The sequence below is a fragment of the Diabrotica virgifera genome, chromosome 1, assembly GCF_917563875.1.
Source record: "Diabrotica virgifera virgifera chromosome 1, PGI_DIABVI_V3a".
Lineage (NCBI taxonomy): Eukaryota > Metazoa > Arthropoda > Insecta > Coleoptera > Chrysomelidae > Diabrotica > Diabrotica virgifera.
This window is the reverse complement of record NC_065443.1, coordinates 215,658,238-215,678,177: the sequence shown is the minus strand read 5'-3', so window position 1 is coordinate 215,678,177 and position 19,940 is coordinate 215,658,238. Positions and strand designations below refer to the sequence as shown.

General features: G+C 34.4%; 1 protein-coding gene across 3 annotated transcripts in view; it reads right to left on the bottom strand.

Moving 5' to 3' along the window:
- Positions 1-19,940, bottom strand: part of LOC114326415 (lethal(2) giant larvae protein) — a 223,022-nt gene that overhangs the window by 82,117 nt on the left and 120,965 nt on the right. For all 3 annotated transcript variants that reach the window (XM_028274780.2, XM_050647172.1, XM_050647176.1), the window contains exons 3-5: positions 11,555-11,735; positions 1,465-1,705; positions 326-543 (exon numbers count right to left, since the gene is read on the bottom strand). In XM_028274780.2, coding sequence (XP_028130581.1) covers positions 326-543; positions 1,465-1,705; positions 11,555-11,735 — 640 coding nt within the window. The remainder of the gene's footprint in view (positions 1-325; positions 544-1,464; positions 1,706-11,554; positions 11,736-19,940) is intronic.

Sequence of the window (19,940 nt, the reverse complement as noted above, 5' to 3'; positions counted from 1 at the left end):
CCTGGTATTTGTTATCTCCTCCATGCCTAATGCTTCACTGGCTGCTTCCTTAATCGCAAGTGTTATTTTGTCGTAAATTATATTGGTGCTACATGTCAGGTCAATTTGATCAAGTTTTTGATCCAGTCTGTTCTGGTATAGGAACCTGGTGCTGTCGTCATATAGCCCAGTTAGTTTGTATTTGGGTTCTTTGATTATTTCTACTCTTTCTTCTTTCGATGTTTCATTTATTGCATATTTGAAGAGGATTTTAGACCTTAGAAGACTTATTTGAAGATTAATATTAGCTATTTAAAATTTTGAACATTAGTAAATCAAATTTTACCGTCATTATGTGAGCTGAGGAAGTTTCGACCGTCCTCCTTCCAGCACAAACATTCTAACTGTTGGTTTGCTATGAAGGTCTTCACTGCTGTATTATCCACCCTATTCCAAAGGACTATAAGGCCTCTGTTGTAACCTACTAAAATGTTGTTGGGTTGATCTGGCTGCTCGAATATTGACTCAACGGCTCCTGGATTAAGTTTATAATCTTGTGGAACACTAAAAATTGAAGAGATGTCAATTAATTTAACACACACATTGAATATCTTATTATATAGTCATGGACAAAAATATTGCATATTTTGAAATTATGATTTGAAGTAAAAATTTTGTACTGCAATCCTTGGCCCCTCAGTGTCATAGAAATAGTTTCTTTTCCGAATTCAATGTTTTAAAGTGTGATATAAATTCTCGATCGGATATAAATCTGACAGGAGCCACATCGTGACCTATATAATTTCACTATTCTAATAGTGCGTTATCGTGCATCAGCACGGATCAACCAAGAAATGATCTTCTAAAATGTGTCTCTATGTCAGCTGTCATTCACCCAATCACCTCCACAAGCTTGGTAATACATACCTGTCCTTTTCGAGAGATACCACTCCATAGCACTATGCCGCCGCCACCAAAATTAATGTTCTGTATGAGGTTACAACCGGAATACCGTTCACCATAATGATGCATCACTGACAAAACTTCGTTGACAGAAGAGTTGGCGAACATTGTGCCAGTTGTAATCTCATACAGAGTGTTAAATTTGGTGGGGCGGCATAGTGCTATGAAGTGGTATTTCTTGGAAAGGAGAGACCGAACTTGTGGAGGTGATTGAAATAAAATCATTTTAGAAGATCATTTCTTGCCATTTGCCAGCCATATTGGAAATGACAGATTCGTGCTAATGCTTTAACGCAGTAATACAGTAACGCAGTAATGACAATGCAGTATTGGAATAGCTAATACTTACCTGGATCAGGTTATATGAAACTTTAAAACATCGCATTATGAAAAGAAGTCCTAAACCTGTCACACTGGGAGGGTGAAGAAGTGCAGCACAAAATGATAATTTCAAAATATGCAATATTTCTATACGTGAGTATGTACATAATCTCGTTAGAAATATTTATGAACAATACTCACTTTTGCATAACAACATCTTGGTAAATAATATCTGGTGTCATGGTAAATGTATTCAAATCCAATAAATATATATTGCCACCTTCCGTGCCTAACAACAAGTGTTTCCCCGCAGATTCCAGGCACATCGTTGATATTTTCTTAAGTTTGCCTTCTAGAGCCTGTGATTTAACTTCTACCAAGGAGCTTTTGTTGACTTCCCATAGATGGAGCGAATTGTCGTCGCATAGAGAGACAACCCTACCTGCAAATAAAAATAATTCATGAAATGGGCAAGCAAGTTGGTTATTTATACATATTTATCGTATTGGTCTTGACACATTGTGTAGAAGTGTAGAACATAATACATTCTTTTATATTTTATTGCCATTTTACAAACTTACATCTAAAATATCTAGATGTAGGTATGTAATTATTTAGTGGTTTTTGAGTGATACAAGGCATGTTGCCACTTTCTTGTTCAGTCTATTCTTGGATCTGATGACATAAGGTCGAATTCTTCTTCCCCAGCTGATTTTGTTCTGGTCTGAAGGGAAGTCGATTATGGTCAGCAGCATCTATGCTCGGTTGACTGGTAGGTTATAGTTGTTAATGATCTTTTTATATGTTTAGGATAGTGTATAGGTATATCGTAATTTTGTGGCTCAGAACTGGAAGCTATTGCGTGGACAGTGAATTTGACAATGTCAGCAATCATTCTCATTGTGTTGTCTTATTAGACACATATTTCTCGTACGTGAGAGATTATTCTCATAACTGTTGTCTCAAATATTATTTAGAAACAGTATAGTTTTTTGAAAAGTTTTTAGCGTCCTGCGGTTGTATATAAGCATATAATATAAGTGTGAACAAGATGCAGCCAAAAAACATCCGCAGATCAAAGAAGAGCATGATAGGGGTTGCAGCTACATCATTAATTGTAAATTTTCTGGTTGAATATGACACACATTCACACATAAACACATACACGCGCACACACACTCAACAAAAAATACGTATGCAGGCATGCACATGCAGTGATGAGCGCGCTAATAATCGGCAAAATATCGCAAAAGCTGGAAAACATAGTAAGTTGTGAGATAAAAAGGGATGAAACTAGTAGAGGTGTAAAATTTAGCGATAGGAACCTATAGATTTACATTTTATTGATAGTTTCCCACCTTTAGACGTATTGGAAGGGTATGTCACCTCGGTAGTTGCCAAACTCGTCCGATATGTCTAAGGGTGGGAAACAATCAATAAAATGGAAATCTATAGGTTCCTATCGCTAAATTTTACACATCTACTAGTTTAATTATACAGATTTACACAAGAGTAAATTATTACCAATTTATAAATTTCCGTATAAAACTTTGATAAAAAAACCCAGAATCATAATTCCTAAATATACAGAATCAAATCATTTCAATAATATTTTAGTAAAATCTATACTGAGCGACTTTGTGGATTACACAGTAATTTATACAGACGGTTCTAAAAATCAAACAGGAGTAGGATGTGCTATGTATGTGCAAAATACCCATCAACATAATAATTACAAATTATCTAGTATTAGTAGTATTTTTACAGCTGAGATTATAGCCATCGAAAAAGCTCTAGAATGGATCAAAGAGAATAATATTGAAAAAGCTGTGATAATAACAGACTCCAGATCTGCAATATATGCAATTGAAAATACTGATTTTAGTTCATACAAATCAAAAATTTTATGTAATATAAAAAATAATTTGTCTAAAGTGGAAGTAGTATTTATATGGGCAAAAGGGCATGCCGGTATACTGGGTAATGAGAAAGTGGATGAGTTGGCCAAAGATGCAATAAAAAAAGGTGAGATACTAACTCACATCTTATCGGCAGATGCAATAAATGACGTCAAAGTTAGAATAAATAAAATATGGAAAAAAGCATGGAAAAATATTACAAGCATGTCAAAAAATTTATATTTTTCTTTACATCAAGAACTTCCTCCGCCACCTGAATACATATTTAAATATAACCTGCCAAAGCAAGATATTTCTACTATCGTCAGATTAAAAACTCGACACGGGAAATATGAGGCACATCTGCACAAATTAGGAATAATTAATTCATCAGTATGTTTTTGTGATAATGTTTCGATTAGAGATTTAAACCATATTTTCTTGGAATGCAAAATTAACGAGAGATATATAAATCAATTATATTACAATTTACGACAAACACAAGTTCATTTTCCAATTAGTATAGAATATCTACTAAGTTGTCATAAAATGGAAATATTTAAATTACTCATAAACTACTTGAAAGAAACAAATATAATCATTTAAGTGAAATACGTATAAATATAACAAAACTAATAAATTGAGGTAAAAATAAAATAAAAATCTGTGGCTAACGGACTCGCATCCAAGCCATTTTTTCACACACACACATACTAGTTTAATCCCTTTTTATCTCACAACTTAATGATGTTTTCCATCTCTTGCGTTATTTTGCCGGTTATTAGTGCTCTCATCACTGTGTGTAGGTATATACCATGCTCAATCAGTAAAGACACAACCGCAACACCACTGACTCATGTGATAATTGTGCTGCAACTATTTAGCACCCTAATCCCGAGGTGTACCATCATTGTGCTCATGGGATGGATAGCACAGGGGAAGTGTGGTGTGGCCATGGATGGGCTGCTAGCTAGACTCAGCAAACACAAGCATCATGTCCTGTCCTATGCGGTTGACCTGGCCATCTTACCCAAGGTAAACTTAATGACACAGTCAGAGATATAATGCAACAGATTTTGACTGCAGTTACAGAATGGACTTAAAATGCAGGCTAACCTAAGCCCATAGAAATCCAAAATTATGAAATTTACCAAAAAGGGGAATTCTAGGGGAAAACTTGTGGCTTAATCCCATATAAACATAATATTTGATACTAAAAATATTTTCTTATTCGACTGTATGCTAATTTTTGCAACTTTTCTTACGTTACTTGCTATTTTCTTTATTTTGTCTTTTCCCACTAATTTTTAGTATTCTTATTACTAACTATTTTTATTGGGTAATAAGCCACAATTAAACTGAAAAAATAATTTTAATAAATTGTATTAAGGTTTCGACGCCCAAATCGAATGTCGTTGTCAAAATAATAATAATAATAATAAATAATAATAAACTCAGCTACTGAACTCCAGTAACTCAGGTTTTAGCACCAAAAATAACAACAATGTGGTGGCGAAGCTTAATCATCTGTTGTATATGTTGTATATTTGAAACTAATGGCTTCCGGTCGAAACCACTAGATCAGATGCCGAAAACTATAGAAACTTTTTCAAATGACATCCGTATGCAATCTGGATTAGACAAGTGCCGCATTCTAAAATATAGGCAGGGGAAAGGTTCAGCCCGGAGGTTTCGATATGCAAGATGGCCAAAACATCGAGGCCATGGGTGAAAATGACATGTATAAATATCTCGGAGTAAAGCAAGCACGAAAAATTGATCATAAACAAATGAAAACCGAACTAACTTCTGAGTTCGTACGAAGAGTGAGACAGCTAAATCGGTCATATCTTAATAGTAAAAATTTGTTTAAGGCATTGAATACGTACGCCTTTTCATGTCCATGAACCTAGCAGAGCAAGGTTAGCAGAATGGAATCAGACCAAGTGCATAATTAGGTGCTAATTAGGTGCTAATTTAGTACCCCAATCGCGAATTTAGTGCTCCTTTTTTTTTAAATTATGACGTGTTCTGCCAGGTACATATGAACTCAGGACCAAGCTTATAATTAAGTACTAATTAGGTGCTAATTTAGTACCCCAATTGCGAATTTAGTGCTCCTTTAGTTTTTAAGTTATGAGATGTTCTGCCAGATACATATGAACTCAGCAGAGCACAACCATAAAAAACATAAAATCGAAAAGTGACCAAGCTTATAATTAAGTACTAATTAGGTGCTAATTTAGTACCCCAATCGCGAATTTAGTGCTCCTTTTTTTAAATTATGACGTGTTCTGCCAGGTACATATGAACTCAGCAGAGCACAACCATAAAAAATATCAAATCGAAAAGTGACCAAGCTTATAATTAAGTACTAATTAGGTGCTAATTTAGTACCCCAAACGTGAATTTAGTGCTCCTTTTTTTTTAATTATGACGTGTTCTGCCAGGTACATATGAACTCAGCAGAGCACAACCATAAAAAACATCAAATCGAAAAGTGACCAAGCTTATAATTAAGTACTAATTAGGTGCTAATTTAGTACCCCAATCGCGAATTTAGTGCTCCTTTTTTTTTTAAATTATGACGTATTCTGCCAGGTACATATGAACTCAGCAGAGCACAACCATAAAAAACATCAAATCGCAAAAGTGACCAAGCTTATAATTAAGTACTAATTAGGTGCTAATTTAGTACCACAATCGCGAACTTGGTGCTCCTTTATTTTTTAAGTTATGACATGTTCTGCCAGGTACATATGAACTCAGCAGAGCACAACCATAAAAAACATCAAATCGAAAAGTGACCAAGCTTATAATTAAGCACTAATTAGGTGCTAATTTAGTACCCCAAACGTGAATTTAGAGCTCCTTTTATTTCTTGCTTTTATACCGTCATATGTACAGTTTTGTAGTGCGGTTATCGAGATACACTACATTATGTCTACTCCACCTAATTAGCACTCAAATGTGAGATAGGCCAGCAACTGTATTGATGATTTTTTCAACGGCTTGACTTTTTACTGACCTCGCATAAACTTGAATGCAGTACGCGCCAAAATTTGGAAAAAAAAACTGAGCATGAAATTCGTTATTAGGGCACTTAATTAGCACCTAAATTTAAGATAGATATGTTTGGACTTTGTCGATCGGATAGCTCAGTGCGACTAGCGGCTGACCCGCACTTCACTTCGTCGTGAGGTACGAGAGTTCAAGCCCAAGCCAGGCCATCGGAAAAACAAAAAGGCTAACGCGTCAGTATAAAATTCTAAATATGAATTACGCTTAGACTGGAATATGTGGGCATCTGATCGACCTATGAGGGAGCAGTACGGCAAGGGATAAGGGCTTGCGGCTCGGTGATACTCCCCCATAGATCCCTACCGAAGGGCGTTGACGCCTAAGAACGGTGTATATACATGTTTGGACTTTTTTGATTTTTTGAGGTAGTACTCTAATGACTTCATATGTACCCGGCAGAACATGGCTTAAAGGAAAGAAAAAATGGAGCATTTAATTCGCGATTGGGGTACTAAATTAGCACCTAATTAGTACTTACTTATAAGCTTGGTCATTTTTCGATTTGACGTTTATTAAAGTTGTACTCTGCTGAGTACATATCATGTACCTGGCAGAACGCGTCATAATTAAAAAAAAAAGAAGCACTAAATTCGCGATTGGGGTACTAAATTAGCACCTAATTAGTACTTAATTATAAGCTTGGTCACTTTTCGATTTGATGCTTTTTATGGTTGTGCTCTGCTGAGTTCATATGTACCTGGCAGAACACGTCATAATTTAAAAAAAAGGAGCACTAAATTCGCGATTGGGGTACTAAATTAGCACCTAATTAGTACTTAATTATAAGCTTGGTCACTTTTCGATTTGATGTTTTTTGTGGTTGTGCTCTGCTGAGTTCATATGTACCTGGCAGAACACGTCATAATTAAAAAAAAATGAGCACTAAATTCGCGATTGGGGTACTAAATTAGCACCTAATTAGTACTTAATTATAAGCTTGGTCACTTTTCGATTTGATGTTTTTTATGGTTGTGCTCTGCTGAGTTCATATGTACCTGGCAGAACATGTCATAACTTAAAAAATAAAGGAGCACTAAATTCGCGATTGGGGTACTAAATTAGCACCTAATTAGTACTTAATTATAAGCTTGGTCACTTTTCGATTTGATGTTTTTTATGGTTGTGCTCTGCTGAGTTCATATGTACCTGGCAGAACACTTCATAATTTAAAAAAAAGGAGCACTAAATTCGCGATTGGGGTACTTAATTAGCACCTAATTAGCACCTAATTATGCACTTGGTCTGATTCCATTCTGCTAACCTTGCTCTGCTAGGTTCATGGACATCGCGTTTTCCGCGCTTAGCTACTCATCTGATATTATAAAGTGGTCAAAAACGGATATTGAGAGTCTTCAGCGAAAAGCAAGAACACTTCTAACAAAGGCAGAAAAACATCATCCACGCAGTGCAGTAGAGAGAACAACATTACCGAGATACCTAGGAGGAAGAGGACTCATGGACATAGGTGAGCAACTGGTGAGGCGCAGGCCGAGACATCTACTTTACATCGCGCAAACTGAGGGAACAAGAAATGCGCATAAACCACCAATATAATGAAGAAAAAATGGGTACCTGGATGGGTAAGTCTCTGCATGGGCGGCATCTGAATGAGATTAGCCAAGAACATGTCGACAACTCAGCGTCGAACTATTGGTTGACGTCAGGAAAGATGTTTCCCGAGACGGAAGGTTTCATACTTGCCATTCAGGATCAGGTGATTCCAACTAGAAATTACCTGAAGTATATTGTCAAAGATCCTCAAGTCCAAAACGACAAATGCCGATATGGATGTCAAGCCCAAGAATCCATCCAACATCTTACCGGGGGATGTCAGACATTTGTCGGAACTGAGTATAAAGAACGCCATGACTCAGTAGGAAAGATTCTTCACCAGGAACTAGCTAGAAAACTTGGACTTCTCCAGACCGACCATCTCCCTTATTATCAATACGTCCCTGATAGAATGCTTGAAAACGACAACTACAAGCTAGACTAGGATCGGACTGTGCTCACAGACCAATGAGTGGCACATGATAGACACGATCTCATACTAGTTAATAAACTTACTAGGCAAACAACTTTAATAGATGTGACGATACCTAACAACAATAATTTGCTTGCTAAGCTGATAAGCACGACGAAAAAATCGCCAAGTATAAAGATACCGAAATACAAATGAGGAGACAAAGAGAATGGAAAGTAGCCTGACAGTACCTATTGTTATTTCTACTACTGGAGTCATTCCGAAGAACCTCATAGGAAACATCAAAAAGCTGGGTCTAAATGAATATCTTTACAAGGCCATTCAGAAATCTGTACTACTCGCGACGACCAGAAGTGTGCGAAAATTTTTGGGACACACACCTGCATTCCAAGTCACCTAGGGCTCGATAACATGGAAAGAGTCCCAACAGAGCTCAATCCTTTTGATACCCTAGGTATCTGGGGTGAGTCAATTTTCACCTTAGAGGGAGTGTGCATGGCTAAATCTGGATAATAAACGTTAATAAAATTATTTTGTCAATTTAATTGTGGCTTATATCCCAATCAAAATAGTTAATTATAAAAATGCCACAGGGAAATAGTTTCAGAACAACATTGTTATACCTCCCTGTCAATATTTTTGTATGGAACGGAGGCCTGGACACTCAACACAACGTTGATGAATAACTTAGGAGCCTGTGAACTCTGGCTTTATAGAAGAATCTTAAAAATACCTTAGTCAATTCACATCACCAACGAAAATGTTCTGAGGAGAATAGGTATAGATAGGGAGTTGCTAAATATCATCAAAGTTAGAAAAGTTAGCTACTTGGGACACATATTGAGAAACGAAAAGTACCGTTTCGCGCAACTGATCATCTAGGGCAGTGGTTTCCAACCTGTGGGGCGCGCCCCCCTAGGGGGGCGCGAGAGTGTTGCAAGGGGGGCGGGCATGCAGCTGTTTCCAAAATATCATTTTCGACTACAAACGAATACAAAGAAGTCGAATAGGTGTCACAAAAATGATGCTCAGTGAATCATATGCTGATCAACTTAAAATCATTCCACTTGCAGGTAATATGTACGATGGGAAGACGAATATCTGAAGATCTCTGCGATCAATTAATAGAAAAAATAAAACTATCTACTTTCGCGTTGCAAGTACATGAGGCTACCGATGTTCTTAAGGATGCACACTTGATAACATATGTAAGATGTGTTGTGGAAACTGATGTTAGAGAAGACATGTTATTCTGTAAACTTATTGAAGGCAATACTACAGCAAGTGTTTAATATCATTAATAATTTTTTTAATGAAAACGATATTCTGTGGGAGAACTGTGTGGAACTATGCACAGATGGAGCTCCATCTATGGCAAGAAAAAATGCCAGTCTACACGCACGAGTTCGAAAGTTGGTTCCTCGTGCAGTTTGTACGCATAGCATGATTCATAGACAATCGTTTGTTTTAAGAGATATGGGTGAAAATCTACTAACAGTATTTGAAGTTATTATAAGAGCTGTAAAGAGGAAGGCTTTTCGCAAAATTGTGTGATGCCATGGGTTCAGAATATAGATCACTTCTATATTATTGTGAGGCACGTTGGCTTTCTCGTGTCAAAGTACTTCAAAGGGTGTCTGAGCTAAAAGAAGCGATCGCCATATTTCTTACTGATAATACACAATAGAGAATAGCAAACTTGTTTTATGACACGAAATTCCTTGTAAACTTGCGTATTTAGTTAATATTCTTCAAAGACGCAGTATTTTAAATAAATCAATGCAAGGGCTTCAAATGCATGCAATTACGCAGAAAGACAAGATTACTGCATTTATGAAAAAATTAGAACTGTGGGTAATAATAACTGTGATAATAATAATAATAACCGTGGATAATAATAAGTTTGACAATTTTTGACATGTTTCCCACTTTTAAAATTACCTGTCTTGCTGATGCAATAGAAGAAAGTAAAGTTCATAATAATAATCATTTGACCAGTCTATGGAAGCAATTCTCGTTTTACTTTAAAGATTTTGACATGTCCAAATATGAATGGATTAGAAACCCGTTTGTGATTGAAAAATATGATGATTTTGGCCTTACGATAGCAGAGCAGGAAATGATAATAGACGTATCTAGTGATAGCACATTTTCAAGATTGAGTTGAAAATTTATAAAATTAGATATGTTAAAAATTAAAGGGGCGGAACAATTTTATTTTTTTAAAGAGGGGCGCAGGTACAAAATGGTTGGAAACCACTGATCTAGGGTAAGACTGAAGGAAAACGAGGTCCCGGTAAGCGTCAAATTTCATGGCTTAGAAATATCAGATACTGGACCGGCCTTGATTCAACATCTTTGTTTAGAGCCGCATTGGACAGAGACAAATTTGCCACTGTAGTTGTTAACCTCCACTAAAGGAGACAGCACCACAAGAAGAAGATTACTTTCCTATTCTCGCCTAGATTTTCCAACGTCGGCGTCGTATTTAAAAATCAAACTGCCTCTCCGTCTTATTGAACTGACGAATTTGATGACGCTTATATTCATTTACCCCGGATCAATACTGGAAGGGGGTGAGACCAGGCGCGGATACGGGGGGGGGGGTCAACGGGTCCATGGATCCCCCTATTGTATTTTGTCTATAAGTATTTTTTATATTATTATTTTTTTTCTGTAAACTCTAAACTTTAGGCCATCAGTACAACACTAAATTACACGACAACCGCTTCCAAAGAATTGAAAGAAGCCATAAAATCTAATAAAACACCCTTCTCTGAAAAATAATCTGCAGGCGCATTTGTTTGGGTACCGGTGGAACCATAAACAACGGAAATATTTTTCTCAATTCAAAAAATAACAAAAATGATATTAAAATGCAAATACATTACACTGGGTATAAACCTTATCTCATGAAAAGTCATGTTTCAAATTTGCGATACAATAAAGATATAAAAATTTGTATTTTACTAGATAATCCATGCGTACCTACCCATTGATGGTAGAAAGGTTAGGTTAATCTTTATGGTAAAGAACGACCAGTAAGATTAATAGTCGTGAATTGTCTATCAATCCTTTTGATACCGTAGGTATCTGGGATTATAAATATAGTGTATTTTATCCTTAGGGTAAGTGTGAGTCGTATGGCTAAATCTGGAAAATATAATATTTGTATTTGAGGTAAGTCTGCCCACCCCCTATTATGAATTTTTAGATCCTCGCCTGGGTGAGACGCTAGGGAATTGAGACACATTCATTTATTTTGTCACAGAACCAGTAAATATTATACATAAAAAAATAAATAAATTGTAATACATAAAGTATTTACCTTGGTTAGGGAGGAAGACTAGTTTCGTAACGGCGATGGGGTTTTGATGCTGCCCGTAGAATTCTACTCCTGGTTGTCCGAAGACTTTGATAGCGCCAGTTGCCGTTCCTATACATATTAATCTCAGCGATGAATCCCATGCTAAAGATGTCGGTTTGTGTGGAAATCCGTGTTGGAGAGTCTGTAAAAAAGAATGAGATTATGAATATTTTGAAAATTTTCGAGATAACAAAACGACAAAAGAACTGATTAGTTGTAATCACCGTATAGTTACATTTACATTTATAACTAAACGGGTATGGTTTCCTTAATAAAAATTTTTTATTAATTTTTATGTATATGTTACCGGCCAAACCAGATTTCAGGACAAACTAGTTTGGCCTAGGCCAAACTAGTTTGTCCTAAACGCGTTAGGATAAACTAGTATGGCCTAGGCCAAACTAGTTTGTCCTATCGCGCGTAGGACAAACTAGTTTATCCTGATATAAATACATACACTTCAGGCCAAACTAGTCTATCCTGATATAAAAACACACACTTCAGGCCAAACTAGTTTATCCTGAAGTGTATGTTTTTATATCAGGATAAACTAGTTAAGCCTAGTCTAAACCAATTTAATCTAGTCGAAAGTAATTGATTACAGATTAGTTGCTGATTTAAACGTTGTTCTAAAGTTCAAGTTTAGAAGACACTATTAAGAGTTGTACCTAAGACTTTTAAGTATTTAAGGTAAAAGATAAACCGAGACGGCACTATCTATAAAAGATATAGAAATGGAAATAGTACGGGGAAAACAAGCCACGAAAGCACTCCATGGAGTGATATGGAAGAACACTCTAACTAAAGAAAACAAAAAAGGATTTTTCAGGGCGTAGTGCTGAATATTACCCTACAAGAGCGGAAGAATGGCCAGTGCCAAAAATAATACGAAATAAAAGTAATACGAACAGTTGAATTTGAGTTTATGAGAAAGTGGCTACTACTAGGTAGGATAGAATAAGAACAGAGGAAATATGAAACAGAATAGAAGTAGAATGCTCAATGACAAAAAAGTTGTGGTAGTAAAAGTTAGTGGCGGCTCGTGATTTTTACAATAGGGTAGGCTATACCTAACTGTAAAATATCTAGACAAATTTGCACTAGCAAAAAAAATCCGCCAAAAAAATCTAATTTACGGCCCCATTTTTTTGACCATTTTTTATTTACATTTTATAATATCATCATAATTCACAATTTCATAATATCATATCTTTTTAAAAATAGTTAGTCTAATTGTAAAAGTGTATTACCAAAGTTTGTGTCGTTTATTTGTTAACAATTCTATCTCTGTAAGTAGATATGCAATCAAAATAAATACAGATTTGAAGTTTTGCAGTCCATTCAAGTTGAAGGTTCACATTTTTTAAGACACTCAACTGAATTTTTTTTAATTCTAAAAGCGGCCTACTGCGAATCCAAAAACACGGTAAATTACCGATATTTTGCTTTGCATTACAGATATCGGAAAAAGTTATTTGAACAAGTTGTTCCAAATATAATGCAGCTCTAAGGAGACCGGATTAGCAAGTGAGATTTTCCGGCCAGCAGCCTCCTCTGCGATTTTAGGATCCTGACTACAAATAATGAAAAAACTAAAAGTGCGAATTTTGTGATGAAATTTGGTATGTGGGGTTAGAATATTATTTGGAATAACTTGTTCAAATAACTTTTTCCGATATCTCTAACGCGAAGCAAAATAGCAAAGTAAACAAAACAGTGTAGCACGTGTAAAAAATTTATGGGGAGGCTAAGCCTCCCTTGCCTCCTCTGACCAGCCGCCACTGGTAAAAGTAGAGACCTGAAATGGTACGGGCATGTACAAAGAATGCCGGAGAACAGGTGGCCGGAAAGATTACTGGACTGGGACCCGCGGGGAGGAAGACGGAGAGGAAGACCTGCTGTGAGATGGAAAACTCACATAGGAAATGCTATGATAGATAGAGACCTCAGAGATGGCGACTGGGAGAATAGAGTGCTATGGAAGACGAAAACGGCAAACTCATAATGGGAAAAGGCCAAGAAGAAGAAAGTAATTTAGCGAACTAGTACGGCTAAATATATATAATAAATTGAATAAAATACTTTGTTCTTGAAACAATAATCATTTTTATTAAAATTATAATTATTCGTAACAAACAAACAATAATATTCGCGGTCGGACGGACAGACAGCCTAGGTCAAATTTCTCACCTTAAGTACCATCCTTGGATTGTAAGCTTTCATTTGACACCTCATTTGTCATTCTACCTGGTATAATGACGGAGGAGTTGAGTTCACCGACAGACGGACGAACGGACGGACAGACGGACGTGGATAATTCAACGTTTTCACATTTTTTCAAAATTGGTGAAAACAATATTAATTCCTTCTCGATTTTATTCGTAAGTGTATCTTTTCTTTTAATTTTTGGAGAAAATCTCATCCATTTATTTATTATTTTTTATATTATTTAATTATACAAGAATATATTGATTTATAGCATGTATCAATATCTTCATTCGATGTATCATAAATATGATACAATATATCGATGTATAATTTTTTCGCCATCCCTGTTGGGACGTGATTTGGGAATTCCCCGCATGTAAAAGTTCTTACATGTTCGCTAAATTACTTTCGACTCGGCTAAATTGGTTTAGACTAGGACGTACTAGTTTATCCTGAAGTGTGAGTCTTTATTATATCAGGATAAACTAGTTTGGCCTGAAGTATGTGTATTTATATCAGGATAAACTAGTTTGGCCTAGGCCATACTAGTTCATCCTAACGCGCTTAGGACAAACTAGTTTGTCCTGAAATCGGGTTTGGCCGGTAACATATACAAAAATACAGGTCATTAATTAAATCACATATACTAGGACCAACAATAGTTCGATTGGACTTAACTTACCTTAGTACAAATATACATATAAAAAAAGTTACAGCCCTTTGAAGTTACAAAATAAAAATCGATTTTTTTAAATAAATCGAAAGCTATTAGAGATTTTTTATTGGAAATGGACATGTGGCATTATTATAGCAAGAAAATCTTAGAAAAAAATTATAGTGAAATTTATGCACCCCATAAAACATTTATGGGGGTTTTGTTCCTGTAAACCCCCCAAACTTTTGTGTACGTTCCAATCTAATTATTATTGTAGTACCATTAGTTAAACACAATGTTTCAAAAACTTTTTTGCCTTTTTCGAAAAGTCAGTTTTTATCGAGTTATTGTGAATATTTTTTAAATCCACCACATATTTTTGTATATGGTTAAGTACGATTATGGAGACTTGGTAATAATATGAAAATTTATTTATGATTTACGTTTTTAGGTATGTTTTGAACCATATTAAAAAAGAAGCCACATCTCGATAAAAGGTGCCTTATCGAAAAAATATAAAAGATGCAAAAAAGTTTTAATAACACTGTGTCTAACTAATCGTACTGCAGTAATATTTTAATTGGAACGTACACAAACATTTGGGGGGTTTAAAGGAACAAAACCCCCATACAATTTTTCTGTAAACGTATTAAAAAAGAAGCCGCAACTCGATAAAAACTGCTTTATCTAAAAAATTCTAAGAGGCAAAAAGTTTTAAAAACGTTGTAATTAACTAATGGTACCACAATAATAATTTAATTGGAACGTACACAAAATTTTGGGGGGTTTAAGGGAATAAAACCCCCATAAAATTTTTATGGGGTGAACAAATTTCACTATGATATTTCTTTAAGATGCTCCTGCCATAAGAATGCCCCATGTCCATTTTCCATAAAAAATCTCTAATAGATTTCGATATATTCGAAAAAATCGATTTTCACTTTGTAACTTCAAATGGCTTTAACTTTTTTTTGTGCATAATTGTACTAAGGTAAGTTAGGTTCATTCGAACTATTTTTGGTCCCAGAATATATGATTTAATTTATGACCTGTATTTTTGTTACACCCTGTATATTAATATATGCCAAGATTAATTAGCTTTATGAAACATAGTTTGTTTATCCGTCTTCAATCGTGTTTTCTTTAGACTTTTACTAGTCATACTCCTACATTATTCTTAATAATTATCCAACAATCAGTACCATATACTAGAGATAATAATTATTGTTGGCCTTATGATATAAATTATTGTTAATACAAAAAACATATGTATGTCATTCAATAATAATAATTCAATTGCATGTATTATATTTAAAGGAAATTTTAATTGAAAATATATTACTATAAACAAATTCGTTTAATTTGTATTTTGAGATTAGTGATTGCGTAAAATGTTCCACTCATGGATTAAAAATAAGATGTTCCTTGTTCAAACAACTCTCGACTAGGCTTCTGCATTGTTTACTCGTTGGCTTGAATTATTTTCTGTTTGTTAGTTTTAACTTTCTTGATAATATGTTCTGAATTGTTTCTCTCTATTCCTCTTCTTCAAGTACCATCTTCGCGACGGAGGTCGGCAATCATCATGGCTATTTGGACCTAAGAGACGGCTGCTTTGAAAAGTCAGTTTGATGTACATCAGTACCATTCTCTCAGGTTGAGCAGCTATAATATTCTACGCTTCCCAACGCTATTTCCTTGGATCTTTCCCTTACAATCAGTATTTAAAATTTCCCTTTCTTTATTCATCCTTTTCAGACCCCCTTCGTTTGTGACGTGTCCTGTCCACGATATTTTCAGAATTCAGAATCACAGCTCGAATGATTCCAGTTTTTGAAGTTATACTTCTTTATGCGTGTTGTGAGTAAATTTACATGTGTGCGAATTCATCAAAAGTCTTGGTCCTGGGCGCAGCTGAAACGTTATATGTGCTCTGATTGGGTAATTACAATTAGACCAGAGCGCATCCGTAAAAATATTAGTACATTTGGACGTTGAGAGGTGACTCAAATTTTTTTGCAGAAATTGCTTGAAAATAAATCAAATAATAATATTTGAGTTATCCTCCCTCTCAAAAAGGTCCGGAACATTGTTTAAATAATCAAAATGTCAAAAAATTAAGGAAAAATTCGATTATTTTCTTGGTTTTTTGATTATAACTTTAAAAGTATTCATTTTCGAGAAAAGTTGTACTAACATAAAAGTTGCGTAATTAAATTTCCTATGATATAGAATTAGTTAAAAATTTAAAAAATTGTCACCCTTGTTGCAAAATAGCAATAATTGTGAAAAAAACATACAAAAACAGGTATTCGCATTTTACGTTTTTCAACCATTTGTGCTGCACTTAGGACCTTCATATTTCACCTTGAAAAACTCTATGATTCAGTAAAACAATACTGTAAACGTCATTAAGATCGGTTCAATAGATTTTGCAAAATAAATTTTGCAATCCAGCTTTCGTAAAAAAAATTCATTTTTTCAATATGTTACAGGACTGAAAATAAAGCAGATAGCAAGTTGAAATTTTTTTTTTCCTATAGAAGGGTACTGTACCTTTCATTTGCAATTTTGCAAAATTAAAATCGATTAACACCACGGCGTCAGGAATTTTTTTAAATAAACATTAATTATTGGTGCTACGCGCAGGACAGATGATAGTTTGCTCTGATTGGGCATTCCAATGACCTTTGATAATGATTGATACATTTTAATTTTTATTACATTTCGATATAAATAAATAAATTTGTTTATTGCAAAATAAAAACACATACTCTATCCTTTGAAATAACATTTTTATTAGCAAAAACTTTCTTTGTTCATATATTTTAACTTAAATAATAAAAGTTTATTATTTTTAAACATATGCAATTGTTTAAACAATATTTCACAAACAATAATAAAATTAGTTTGATTTTTGTGGAATTAAACATATTAAAATTCAACAAAATATAGAGTAAGAAAATAATATATTAGATAAAGATTGGAAGAAATTTTGGTGGAAATCAACTTGTGTGAATCGAACACCGCTGTCCTGCGCGTAGCACCAAAAATTATTGTTTATTTCAAAAATTTTCTGACGCCGTGGTAATCAATCGATTTTAATTTTGAAAATTTCAAATGAAAGGTACAGTACACTTCTATAAGCAAAAAATATTTCAACTTGCTATCTGCTTTATTTTCAGTCCTGTAACATTTTGAAAAAATAATTTTTTTTTGCGAAAGCTGGATTGCCAAATTTATTTTGCAAAATCTATTAAACCGATCTTAATGAAATTCACAGTATTGTTTTACTGTATCATAAAGTTTTTCTGGTTGAAACACGAAGGTCCTAAGTCTAGCATAAATGGTTTAAAAACGTAAAATGCGAATACTTGTTTTTGTATGGTTTTTTCGCAATTATTGCAATTTTGCAACTAGCGTGACTATTTTTAAAATTTTTAACCAATTCTATATTGTAGGAAATTTAATTGCGCAACTTTTATGTCAGTACAACTTTTCTGGGAAATTAATACTTTTAAAATTATAATCAAAAAACGAAGAAAAAAATCGAATTGTTCCTTTAATTTTTGACATTTTGATTATTTAAACAATGTTCCGGACCTTTTTGAGAGGGAGGATAACTCAAATATTATTATTTGATTTATTTTCAAGCAATTTTTGCAAAAAAATTTGAGTCACCTCTCAACGTCCATCTCAAAACAGATGCGCCCTGGACTAAATGACCTGTCAACAATAATTGTTCAATATGTCGGTTATTTTATTAATACGTCAATGGTTATGAGTAAACAAATGTTGTGTATATTAGTTTTTATTGTTGTGAGGATACAGACAAAAGTAAGTTTATAATTATTGTAGTGACTTTTTAAATAGTTTTTAAAAGCCACAGGTACGTAATTGTAAATGTTTAAGTATTGTAATAAAAAATTACATAGGTACATACTTACCTACTTGGAAAATAGAAAATAGGTATTACCTACCTAGTAGGTAATGCTTTGATTTACATAATTTGATTACCAAAAAAATTTCTACCAATCTTCATCTAATATATTGTTTTCTTACTCTATGTTTTGTTATATTTTAATATTTTAATTCCACAAAAATCAAACTTTAATTAAATTCAGAATTGTCAAACAGTAAAACGTTCAGTTCGCCTAGCTCGCCTATCCAGAATCCCAATGCGAGTTTTTTTTATACATTTTATGATTGTAGGTATATTTGTTATATAGTTTTTTTTCAGAAAATGCGTATTTAGTTAAAAATTTTGCCAACAATTGAATTCTATATCCAAAGACCAATGCAAGCATCTTTCAATCTGGCTAAAAACATTTTGCCTTCCCTGAGTTTTTCGTACCGCAATGTTGGTATCCGTATGTTCATAAATAGCTTGTCAATATGTTTTTTTCATCTCCTGCATAATCTCAATTCTGTCGCTTGCAACATTGTTGCAGCCCACCATTCAATTATTGTTCAGAAATCATTTCTTGTGGCATTTTTCAACGTGTTTATGTGTGTTTTATTCTTTTATTTTTTTAATTTTTGGTATTGTTTTAATAAAAATTTTTGGAAAGTATGTAGTAAGTATTAAAATTAGTTTAATATTTAAATAAAATATAAATACACTGTTTGAAGTGCATATGTATATCAATTTCGTTGAAATCACATAATAGAAGTATAACTTCTTACGTGCGTACAAAGTACACATATTCTTTTTTTCATTAAAGGTCCAAGCTTCTATTCCATAAAACAAAATCGAGAAACAGTCGCACCTAGTCAACCTAAATATTAGCTCAAACATTATTTAAGTATATTTTTGGAATTAATATTGTTTTATTTTACCTTGACATTTAAAAAAGTCGCTGTATATTCTCAATTAATATCAACAATAAGTTCACAATTTAATATACTAGGCTGGGAAGACTGAAAGGAAGGTGCATCCATACAAGCTGCTGCTACCTGGTACACTGATGGCTCAAAAACATCGGAAGCTGTGGGAGCCGCATAGTAGGAACAAATCAAGGGATACATTTCCCGATAAGTATATCTAAGCATGTCACAGTTTTCCAGGAGCAAATAACGGCAACCCATCACTGTGTGGAAGAAATAGAAAGGCAGGAAAGAACGTTCCGTTCAATTACCATCTTCAGAATTAGTCAGGCAGTGCGTAAGGCACTCAATTCTGTATAGGTCAATTCTGTATAAATTAGTATGTAATTGTGTGCGTGCCCTCAATAAACTAGAAGACCGTAGCAAGGTTACGGTAGTCTGAGTAACGGGGCACAATGGTCATAAGGGCAATGAAATGGCCAAACAAGGCTCATCAATGCCATTCGTTGGACTAGAACCCTTTTGCGGCGTTGCAAAGGTAGTAACAAGAAAGTGGGTAGCTCACAAATCTTTGGAATGGTGGAGGAATTTACCAGGACAAAGACAGGCGAAACAGCTCATTACGGAACATTAGCCAAAATTTACGGTAGACCTAAT